The sequence below is a fragment of the Microtus ochrogaster genome, linkage group LG5 (genome assembly GCF_000317375.1).
Source record: "Microtus ochrogaster isolate Prairie Vole_2 linkage group LG5, MicOch1.0, whole genome shotgun sequence".
Lineage (NCBI taxonomy): Eukaryota > Metazoa > Chordata > Mammalia > Rodentia > Cricetidae > Microtus > Microtus ochrogaster.
The window spans coordinates 38,242,715-38,254,684 of NC_022031.1; the positions used below are offsets into that span (position 1 = coordinate 38,242,715).

At 47.4% G+C, this 11,970-nt stretch overlaps 1 protein-coding gene across 5 annotated transcripts in view; it reads right to left on the reverse strand.

Moving 5' to 3' along the window:
• Window positions 1-7,407: 7,407 nt before the first annotated feature.
• Pigo (phosphatidylinositol glycan anchor biosynthesis class O) overlaps window positions 7,408-11,970 on the reverse strand; it is a 9,884-nt gene continuing 5,321 nt past the window's right edge. For 3 of the 5 annotated variants that reach the window (XM_026786793.1, XM_005362058.3, XM_005362057.2), the window contains 5 exons: window positions 10,329-11,856; window positions 9,693-9,899; window positions 9,261-9,478; window positions 8,481-8,551; window positions 7,408-8,332 (listed from right to left, as the gene is read on the reverse strand). In XM_026786793.1, the coding sequence (XP_026642594.1) occupies window positions 8,203-8,332; window positions 8,481-8,551; window positions 9,261-9,478; window positions 9,693-9,899; window positions 10,329-11,856 (2,154 nt within the window). In that variant the 3' untranslated portion in view covers window positions 7,408-8,202. Of the gene's footprint in view, window positions 8,333-8,480; window positions 8,552-9,260; window positions 9,483-9,692; window positions 9,900-10,328; window positions 11,857-11,970 lie in introns of those variants that run through there. The other 2 variants (XM_013351935.2, XM_013351933.2) reach the window with 2 other exon arrangements.

An 11,970-nucleotide genomic window follows, 5' to 3' on the forward strand; every position in this document is an offset into this window, starting at 1 on the left:
CTCGGTGGCCAGAAATTCACTCACTCCTCGCCGCCGCCACCGCGGCTCTGGTTGGCCAGGCTGCAAAGCTCTCTGCCGCGGTTGGTTCACTTCAAGAGTAGGTTCCCGCGGGAAATTGAAAAGAAACCCGGAACAACTAGGTGGGGAGACAGGCCAGTCACAGGCCAGGTACAGACAGTTGGCTTTGGCGTGGGCCAAAGTAGTGAAACTAGGTTAGAGAGCGAGCCTTGGCCCCAGAGTCTCTGGCCCCGCTCTGCCTGAGCACCAACGGCAGCCCAGGTTTTCCCCTCCGTGGCAGGCTGGCCCGCGCGGTGCCTGCTGGGGGTTGTAGTACTGTGGAGAGAGCCCAAGGAAGGGTTCCCCCCCCCACTCATCCCCCCCTCCACCCCCATCCCACCCCTATCAAAGAAATGTCTCCTGAAAGCTAGGGACAGGGGACTGAAGTCTTTGGTAATCTTCCCATCCTTTCTCTTTGAGCAAAAAGCCAGGGGAATCGGACATCCCAAAGCAGAGAGGAGATAAAAGTACATGACACTGTTATAATCCAAAACGATTCACAGAAGAAATGCAAAATCCCCAAATATAAAGATTAGAAAACAAGCGACCACCTTCATGGGTTTAATAAGTTTTGGTTTTGTTTCGCTGTAGTAATTTCTGAAGACTATTTTTTAATATTTATTTATTTGTTTGTTATATATACAATATTCTGTCTGTGTGTATGTCTGCAGGCCAGAAGAGGGCACCAGACCTCATTACAGATGGTTGTGAGCCACCATGTGGTTGCTGGGAATTGAACTCAGGACCTTTGAAAGAGCAGGCAATGCTCTTAACCACGGAGCCATCTCTCCAGCCCCTGAAGACTATTCTTTGTTGGTAATTATGTGTCTGTGTCTGTTATGAGTAGGTGCATGTGAGTACGTGTACATGAGGTGGCCAATGCCCTGGACCTGAGCTTCAGGCCGGACCCGCCTGACGTGGGTACTGGGAATAGAGCAAGCACAAGCCTACAAGAGCACAGTATACTCTTACCCCGGAGCCATCTGTCCAGCCAAGTGTTATTTTTGAAAAAGTCTCACTGTGTAATCCTGCCTGGCCTGGTACTGGCTTTGCAACCTCCAATTGGTGGTAGTCCTTCTGCCTCAGTCTCTCAAGTGCTGGGATCACAGGTGCGTGCCACCATGCCCAGAAAGCAATGAGGGTTTTGTTGTTGTTTTGTTTTGTGAGACAAGGTCTCTCTATGTAGCCTTAGCTACATGGAATTCACTTCAAAGATTCTCAAACTGTGGTTCTTAACCTATGGTCAAGACCCCTTTGGGGAGGCCGGGCGATGGTGGCGCACGCCTTTAATCCTAGCACTCGGGAGGCAGAGGCAGGTGGATCTCTGTGAGTTTGAGACCAGCCTGGTCTACAAGAGCTAGTTCCAGGGCAGGCTCCAAAGCCACAGAGAAACCCTGTCTCGAAAAACAAAACAAAAAAAAAAAAACAAAAAAAAAAGACCCCTTTGGGGTCCCATATCAGATATTTATGTTATGATTCATAACAGTAGCAAAATTACAGTTAAGAAGTAACAGTTAATAATAATTTTATGATTCAGGGGTCACCACAACATGAGGAACAGTATTAAAGGGTTGCAGCATTAGAAAAGTTACGAACCACTGGTCTAGAATATCTGGTCTCAAACTCCTAAGGATTTTGCTGCCTGTCTCCCAGTGCTGGGATTAATATGTGTGCCACCATGCCCCGCCAAAACATTTCTTACTTGGTTTATTCATTTCTGTCTTATGTGTGAGTGTTCTACATATTTATACTATGTATACCTCAGGCAAGCTTAGTCCTGGGGAGGGTTAGAGAAGGGCATCAGATCTCCTTGTACTGGATGGATGGTAGCAAACCAGTGCGTGTGCTGGGAACTGAATCCATAGCCTCTACAAGAGGAACAAGTGTTCTTAGCCACTGCAACAACCCTCCAGCCAACAATATGTTCTTAAATCAATTAATAAGCATGAACATTAAGTAAGAATGAAAAATGAAGAATAAAAAGTTGAACTTCATTAAAATGGAAAATATTTAAACTGGGAGTGGTGGTGCACATCTCTGATGGTAGCGGCGTGATGGGAGTGGTGGACCAAGATCTGAGGCAGGAGGATCAACAATTCAAGGACAGCCTTGATCCACATGAGACCCTGAAAACCAAAAAGCAAGCAAAAAAACAATAATAAATAAATCTCATGCTCCAAAGAGAAAGGTATCTATCTATAAGAAAAATCACACCTTCAATCCCAGCACTCTGGAGCCAGAGGCAGGTTGATCTTTTTGAGTTTGAGGCCAGCCTGGCTGGTCTACAAAGTGAGTTCCAGGACAGCTAGGGCTGTCAAAGAGAAGCCATGTCTCAGAAAACAAACAAAGAAAGGGGAGGAGAAGGAGTAGGAGGAGGAGTAGGAGGAGGAGGAGGTCTGTGTGGACAGTTCAATGGTAGAGTTTCTTGGGTGTTTTTTATTGTTTTGTTCTTGAAACAAGATCTCGCTATGTACCTTTGGTTGCCCTGGAACTCTCTACGCAGACAAGGCTGGCCTTGAACTCAGAGAGTTCCACCTCCCTCTGCCTCCCAAGTGCAAGCACCACCACACCTAGCAGTGGCAAAGAAAAAAATTAGACAGAGGATCTGAATGGACATATCTCTAGTAAGCACAAGAAAAATATTGTACAAGTCCTCAAGAAAAACTAGAATGTAAAATTAAAACACATCTGTTAGGAAGACTGAAGTCATCACTAGGAGACAGATAACAAGTATTACACAGATACAGAGAAATCAAAGCCCACATCTGGAGATATGGCTCAGTAGCAAAGCCATTATTCTCAGAAAATGTTAGTCAGGGTTGTGCTGTAGGCCTGTAATCCTGCTCTGGTCGGTCCTGCCAAAGCCAGGGTTTAAGTCCTGAGAAGGGGAAGGGGCTTCGGTATGAAGAAATGAAGTAGTGTCCGACCTCCAGATAAATTTCACACAAGTGGCTGCCCCGAGTAGCTCAAGGCATCTTTATTTATACTTCAAAAAACAAGCATATTTTTCCATATTAACAAACATGTTTGTGGTGATATTTTGTTTGTGCTTTAACAAATAAAGCTTACCTGAAGATCAGAGTGTGGAGCTAGCCACACTACACAGCCATAGATAGAGGCCAGGCCATGGTGGCACACACCTTTAATCCCAGCACCAGGGAGGTGGAAACAGGCGTGATATGGCTAGGCAGAGAGAGAGGAATATAAGGCGGGAGGAGACAGGAGCTCAAGGCATTCAGTCTGAGGACTTGTAGAGACAGGATACCCCATTCAGTACAGGTAAGAACTAGTGACTGGCTGCTCTGCTTCTCTGCTCTTTAAGAATTTATCCCAATATTTGACTCTGGGTTTTTATTATTAAAACCAATTAGAAATCACACAACACATGCTTTTTTCCACCCTCCAACCTTAACCCCAGCAAAAACAAATACATCAACTATGTTTTCCCCCAACCTTTACATCAAAATATCTTTTAAATCAAAAACAACACTTATAGTTTTGCTAGGCCAAATATCAAGCCACATAATCCTGTCTTTACAAAGCTAAAAGGTGGTAAACATAGGCACACATTCTCAAGAACAGCATCATTCAAAACTTAACAAAGCATATGTACAGAAATATGGGTGATCTATCGCAGATCCTAGCAACACTGAATCAGAACAGCTCCGCTGGTCTGGAGTGACAGCTGTTACCCCCAGACAAGAAACCCGAGAAGCATCAGCTCCCAAAGGATTTTAGAAAATATGAGAAAAAAGTGGGTTTTCCAGGAATGATCACATCCCATGCATGACTAATACTAAAAACCAAGAAAATCATCAATATTGTGAGAGAGAAGAGAGCACTCAGGCTGTGCAATCCCAGCAGGATTCTACGCTGTCTTGGGGTTCACTGGTTCTTGCTGAGTGAGACTGTCTCCTTGGGCTTTGCCCATTGGACCGGCACTCACATGCTGATCCAAAGCTAGGCCAAATGGCTCCCAACATAATCTCAGCACTCAAGAGTAGGACAAAGGACCAAGAGTTCAAGGCCATCTTTGGCTATAAAGTGAGGTGGAGGCCAGCCTGGGCTGCCGGAAACACTGTGAGCAACAGAAATAAACACATACAATGCTGGAGAGAATGTAAAACGGTGTGCAACTTCACAAGACGTTCTCTGACTTATGCTTTGCTTTTAAGACAGGGTGTCCTTGGACTCAGGATGAACTCCCTTCAATCTCCCAACTGCTGGGGTCACAGGCACGTGCCACTATGCTCAGCAGCCCAGCATGTATGGCAATATTATTATTATTAATTATTTTAGCTTTTACTTTAAATAATTATGTACTTCCTTAAATTTTTTTTCATTGGTTTCATTCATTGTACATGGTACTAGCTTCCATAAGGACATTCTCAAACAAGTAGAGATGATTTGAGCATCTCACGCCACTCCATACTCCCTATTCTTCTTCCCTCTCTCACTCCCCCCTCTTAGTTCCCTTTGTTTCTCTACCAAGTAAGCTGGACAGGGCTGAGGGCCACATGTGCTATGGGTTAGCTATGAATATGGCCCAATACAAAATCACAAACTTATTTAAAACATTGAGAGATTGTTTTTGCATTTTTTTGTAACTTGATTATATGTAACAAAAGTATGGCTTTTGTTACAATATAAAAAGATTGGACATATCTGCATAGTGACACACACCTTTGAATCCAATGTTCCATAGACAGAGGCAGGCTTTTTTTTTAAGAGTTCATTACTAGTTTGGTTTATAAAGCAAGTTTCAGGACAGCCAGAAGTGACTGGCCTGCTGGGATTTGAAGTCTAGACCAGGCCTGGGGGCTGGGATAGATGCAAGGGACTGGGACCTATGCTCCCAACCTAACATTCTATCCAAGTGTTTCAGTTTTTTGCACATGTGCATGTGCGTGTGTGCATGTGTATGTGTATGTGTGCTAGTTCAGGTTGGCTGAGGAGCAAGCAGCCAAGCTTCCTCCTTAGCCAGTGTCTCAGAAAGAGGACTTCTGTTCTTCTATCCCAAATCAAAAAAAAAAAAAAAAAAAAACCCTGCCAGGGTCAAAGTTCCATCTCACTACTTCCTGTTCCTTTCATTATCCATTTCCTGGCTCCCTCTCAACTCTCTGTGGTACTTCCTGTCAGCTAGTTGCTGGCTCCACCTCTTGGTCCAAGGTTGATTTTATTTAACTGACGCAATCTTTGGGTCCACAGTGTGATCAAATATCCCTCAACACTCTATCTTATTCCTTTAGACCAGTGAGTTCTCAACCTGTGGATCTTGATCTTTTTGGGAGGTGGGATGACCCTTTCACAGGGGTTGCCATCAGAAAACACAGATATTTACATTATGATTTATAACAGTAGAAAAACTACACTTATAAAGTAGCAATAAAATAATTTTATGGGTGGGGGTCACTACAACATGAGGAATTGTATTAAATGGTTGCAGCACTAGGAAGGTTGAGAACCACTGCTCTGGACGGTTTCTGTTCTAGAAACTGGCTGTTTGGCTAGACTGCCGTGGTTAGGAGAGCACTTACTGGGCACAGAGCTTCCATGAGGCTCAACTGTTCTGGAACTGAAAGTTGTCATCTTTGCTAATTACATACTGATGACCACTGAGACAGTCGTCTCACTCTGTAGCTCTGGGTAGCCTACAACTTGCTATGACAATCCAATGGCCTTTTTTTTTTTAAAAAAAAAAAAAGATTTAATTATGTATACAGTGCTCTTCATACATGTATTCCTGCAGGCCAGAAGAGGGCACCAGATCTTATTACAGATGGTTGTGAGCCACCATGTGGTTGGTGGAAATTGATCTCAGGTCCTCTGGAAGAACAGTCAGCCAGCCCTCTTAACCTCTGAGCCATCTCTTCAGCCCCCAGTGGCCTTTAATGTGTGGCAGCTATCCTGCTTTTGCCTCCTGTTTGCTGGATATATATATATATATATAATGTACTCTGTCTGCATGCCAGAAGAGGGCATTAGATCCCACTATAGAAATGGCTATGAACAGGCTGGAGAGATGGCTCAGTGATTAAGAGCATTGCCTGCTCTTCCAAAGGTCCTGAGTTCAATTCCCAGCAACCACATGGTGGCTCACAACCATCTGTAATGGGGTCTGGTGCCCTCTTCTGGCCTGCAGGCATACACACAGACAGAATATTGTATACATAATAAATATTAAAAAAAAAGAAATGCTATGAGCTGCCATTTGGTCCATGGGAATTAAACTCAGGACCTCTGGAAAAACAGTCAGTGTTCTTAACTCCTAAGCCATTTCTCAGCCTGAACTTTTTATTTTTATTTATTTATTTAATTTATTTATTTATTTATTTTTGGTTTTTCGAGACAGGGTTTCTCTGTGGTTTTGGAGCCTATCCTGGAACTTGCTCTGTAGACCAGGCTGGTCTCGAACTCACAGAGATCCGCCTGCCTCTGCCTCCCAAGTGCTGGGATTAAAGGCGTGCGCCACTACTGCCCGGCTACTTTTTGAAATTTTTAATTTTCCCGGAGTTTCATTCTACTTCTTTATTTGGGCATGGAAACTGCACACGTGTAGGGGTCAGAGGACACCTTGTGAGAGTCAGTACCAGGGTTCAAATTCACTCTGCTTGCTAAGCCGTCATCTCTCCACCCCCACCCCCCGACACACCTTAAAAAAATACATACTTCTACAGGGTGAATTTTGTAGTCATGATAGTACACATGCCTATATCCTAGCACTCAGGATGGTAAAGTAGGGGGATCAGAAGTTCCAGGCTATCATGGGCTATATAATGAGAGCCTATTATAAAACAAAAATTACTCTCACTGTGTGAAGTTTGTTTAGCAACAGGGTCTCATCATATAGCCCTGGAACCAAGTTGTCTTAGTTCAGGTTTCTAATGCTGCCAAGAGACACTTTGACTATGACAACTCTTATATGGAAAACATTTAATTGGGGTGTCTTACTTAGTTTCAGAGGTAGGGAGCGTGGCAGCACGCAGGCAGACTTGGTACTGGAGCTGAGAGTGCTACATGTTACAGGCAACACAAAGTGTCACACTGAGGGAACTGGAAGCCCACCCCCAGTGACACACTTCCTCCAACAAGCCCCCCCTTCCTAACAGTGCCACTACTTTTAGGGACCATTTTCTTTCACACCACAGTCACTGTACCTAGCTGTCCCAGTTTTAACATCTATTCACATAGTCCCATCTCCTCCTGACTGGAACACAAACCTCAAGGGCAGTCCCAGCCCCTCCCTCTCTTCAGAGCCTCTTCCCAAGTCCACGGGTGGACATTTTCAGGACAATGTCACACTTTAAACTCGACATGTGTGCAGAGGCACAGGATGAACATAAAAGAGAATCATTAGCCAGGCGTGCTGACACACGCCTTTATTCTGGCAGGCAGAAGCAGGTGGATCTCTCTGATTTCAAGGCTAGCCTACTCCACATTGAGTTACAAGCTGCAGATACATAGTGAGGTTGTTTTAAAAAAGATGCATTACATTCATTTCATTTTGGCTTTAAGTTGGGAATAATCAATAGGCAGGTAGATGTGATAAAGGTGACAGGGCTAAAAACTAGAGAGAGGCTTCTACGGCCGTGGGAGGGAAAGGAACCAGAGGAAGAAACAGTGCTGCTTAAGGCTTCAGACACAGACGTCTGTGTGTTCCACGATGCTGGGCTTGTCTTCTCTGCTATCAGTTAAAGCACAGAATGACCAAAACCAAACAAACAAGGAGGACGCAGGACAAATGGGATGACTAGAACATTTGGGAAGAACCCAGACAGTTTCTCACAAAGAGTTCTCGGGTACAGCAAACCCCATCTAAGATGACATAACTAATCGTGCTTGGTGGGAGGAGGCTGACTCGGCGAGCTCTTCCACATCTTAGATACACACATTTACACTGCTATTTGATTCCACTTGGGGGATCACCCCTGTAGTCCATCAGATGCATCCAAACAAGGAGCGAGGGCTCAGGCTCCACAGTGATTCTGAATTATAGAATGAAGTCCCAGGGTAAGCAGTCTCTGGTTACATGATGGTAAGAGGTGTGTCTGAGTCTCTCTTGCAGAATATCCAGCACCAGTGCAGGTCAGGCCAGATGATTCTTCAGCCCTCTCCATGGCCAGGTGCCAACATGCAAGGCCTGGGCTACCTCTGCTGAGCCAGAACTAATCGTCTGAACCAGGAGCTCATGGCGCCATCCACTCGCATCACCAAAGCTATGCCCAGGAGAAGTCCCACACTGCTTACAATGAAACCAGTGGCTTCAAAAATGAACCTGTGAAGAAAGATGGAGTATTTCAGGACACAGGTAACAATAGGTCGAATACCTTTCTTAAGATGCAAAACCTTGTCGACTTAGGATAGCCATGGTTTCCTCAAAGTCTCTCCCTCCACACCACTTCTTCTCAAGCAAACCCACTTACTTTGGGGCAAACACCTTCCAGACCATGAGATGCCTTCGGAGGATGGAAGCTGCCAAGGCACAGGCTAGAATCTATGGGAAGAGAGGCGGGCAGTTACTTTGGAGGAAGCAAGGCAAAGGAGGAAAGCAGTGTATACCATTGGAAAACATCCTGGGTTGGGATGGAGTTAGGAGACCCAGTTCTTTTTTTTTTTTTTTTTTTTTTTTTTTTTTTTTTTTCGAGACAGGGTTTCTCTGTGGCTTTGGAGCCTGTCCTGGAACTAGCTCTGTAGACCAGGCTGGTCTCGAACTCACAGAGATCCGCCTGCCTCTGCCTCCCGAGTGCTGGGATTAAAGTCGTGCGCCACCATCACCCGGCTAGGAGACCCAGTTCTTGTTCTGGTTCAACTACTGATTCCTGTGAACTTGGACCAGTCACTTCACACTGTCTGTAATGCTGACATTAGTGCTCTGCCTTCCAGCAGAGGGAGACATCAGTAACTCATCTCTGCCTTTGCATCAGTCTGGAAGAGAATCCTGGCCATACCCATGACTTTTCCATTATGTCTGATAGGCCACGAACAGGACCCAGATCTAGACACAGCAGAGAAGAGATGATCCAGGATTGGAATAACAAAGCCCAGGCCAGTACAAATCTGCCCTCTGAGGTCTGAATGAGCAATCACTTCACTGATCTGAACCTCCATCAGGGATCATTCCCCAAGGGATTTGAAACTAAGAAAAACTGTAAAGTGCGCACTGGGGCAAAGGTCATCAGCTCCCATGTCTCCCCTGCACCCACCTGAACTCCAAGGACAAAGAGGTACTTGAGGCCAAGCTGCATCAGGGCTGCATTGAAGTGATGCGGAGCATCCCGGAGGCGCATCTCCATCAGTGGCTCCTCTTCCTCCTCCTCAGGCCTGACTCTGGCCTCTGCTTCACTCCCTGAGAGCTGCTGCCTCTTCCTTGGCCCTTGACTCTCACACAGGAAGGGCCAGAGCAGGAGCAGTGGGCAACCTACTGCCTCCGGGAGGACAGACTGGCATCAAAGGAGGACCCTGGGACCAGCCCAGCCTGATCCCCAACCCCGAGATGGCTTGGGCTGCAGGGAGCTTAGGGCCAAGGGATTGCAATGAGCCAACAAAAACTGCATCCTCCCTTCCAGATTCAAAGTTTCCCTTTCTTTCCACAAATCTGGAGTCAATAGAAGTTAGGGAGAAAAGGAAAGAGGTACCTGCAAAGAGGATGTGGGAGGCAAAGGTGTTTGCTCCCACCAGTAAAGCAGGCAACCAAGTAGAAGAGCCATGACCCTCTGGGAATCCCACGAACGCTGCATGCCAGTGGATGGCTGAAAAGACAGGCTGGTGGCCAGTGGAGTAGAAGGTCTGGGTGGCCAGAAGGGCCCACGCTGAGACTGCCTGCCACAGCACAATAAAAGGACCTAGAAGAAAAGACACGTTTCTTTACATCTCATCAATAGCCTTCTCTTCTGGGACCATCCACTCCGAGTACTTGAGCAAATTGTTGTACAGTCACAGGCTATCCCAACCTTCCTTACAGTCAATATTGCTATTCTCATTGCCTCAGTGTTTCAAGTTATAGCACAAGACCATAGTGTTTGGTTTCTTCTCTCTTCCTCACAAAGCGCTCATCATGCCATAATATATTCATAGTGCATCATGTTTGTGACTGAAGTGAGTTCTGAAACCCCTCTCTCCCCTCTTGGGGGTGGGGAGGGACGAGTATGGTGACAACAGATAAGGGAGGACATCAGGAAGATCTTCCCAACTGCAGGGACACGGGACTGTGGGTCAAGGTGAGAAACACCTGCCTCAAAGCAAGATGCATCAGGGCTAAGGTTCGTATTTACCAGTGGTGGTGACTGATGTCCCAGCAGCAAGCAGATGCAGGAGAAGGAAGCTCTGCAGAAACAGGAGCAGGAACACGAGGCTGACACGCTCTGCATGCAACAGCAGAAGCGGGAAGGCCAAAAGGATGAGGGCTGTGACCATCGCAGTGGAGTAGACACTTCCCAACTGGTACGCGGCTACAGTGACAGGACCCTGAGATTTGGTCCTCTCTAGCCGGCCCTGGAACTCTTCCTGCATGTGGCGGTAGATTTGTGGGACCACATAATCTAGGTCAGCCTGAGAAGTAGGGGGACCTGAGAAGGGAGTGAGGATAGTCCTGGTCCTTGAAGCACCAGCCCCAACCTTGACCAGCACCGTCACAGGCCTCCACAGCAGCAGCACGAGCCCTGAGGCAGCCAGTCCTACCACAGCCCGAGGCAGCACGACTGACGCCCCAGAAACCAGGGCCCGGAGACGTGGTGGTGCTTCATCTGCCCCTGATGCCAACGCCCAGTAGGCAGCCGTGCCTAGTGCCATGAGGGGCAACCCCCAGCGCACGAAGAGCACAGGCGGCTCAGGACTCTTGAGATTACCATAGCGGCGAAGCCACAGGCGCACAACTACTAACAGAGTCACCAGTGCCCCCACGCAAGCTCCGTACCACAAATTCTTGGCTCGACCGCCCACCATAGACGCCAAAGGACTCAGCCAGGGAGAGGAGTGGCAAGCAGGTGTCTCTTCAGGGCAGCGATGGAAAAGCCCAGCTAGCCTTGTACATAAAAGCAACCCAATTCCAAGCCTCAGGGCATATGTGCCACTGTGCCGTGGAGGGCCTGTTGGGGCAGAAGAGCCAAGGCGGGACACGGTAAGCAGTTTAGGTGGCAGTAGCTGGCCCTCCCAGTGAAGATGAGCAACCAGGAACAGGATGAGAGAGCCCAAAAGGAAGGGAGTAGCCCTGGCCTCAGCAACAACAAAACTATCAGAGAAGAAAGTGGCCCAGCGAATGAGCAGGAGCAAGAGAACAGGTCCAGGGACAGGGAGTAGGGGTACCAGGGGCCTATTGGACCCCCAGCTAACCCACACTTTCCACAGAAAAGGGAGGATTGACCCTGCTGCAGCTACAGCCCCTAGAACCACTGTATCCACCTTTGACCCTGCAGTTACCGCAAGTCCAGCATACAGTACGGCCCAAGTTAGGCCCCAGGCTACAGGTACTAGCAGTAGCGGGCGGAAGGGAAAGCCTGGGGATACTGCCAACTGGGATGCAAGCAGACAGAGAAAGCAGGCAGCAGCCAAGAGAGCAGCACCCCCTGCCATTCGGACCAGAGAGAAACGGGCCCAAGACTCGATGCATATGGCCCGAGCTCCCCGCAGGAACCGCTGCAACTCAGCGGTCAACGTCTTCAGCGACGTCTCAGCCTCCTGGGAGTCCTGCAGGAGCTGCTCGTAGCTAGCAGAGGCCTTGGAGAAAAGCTGCTGTAGCTGATGAAGCTCTTTAACCTGGAGATCCTGAGTAGCAGCTGCGTAAGTATGAAGAAATCGGGACACCTGGCAGGAAAGGTCAAACAAACAGGAATAGGTCAGGGAACGAAACTGGGACAGGGGTAAGGACGGAGGTAAGGACAGGGGTAAGGACGGAGGTAAGGACAGGGGTAAGGACGG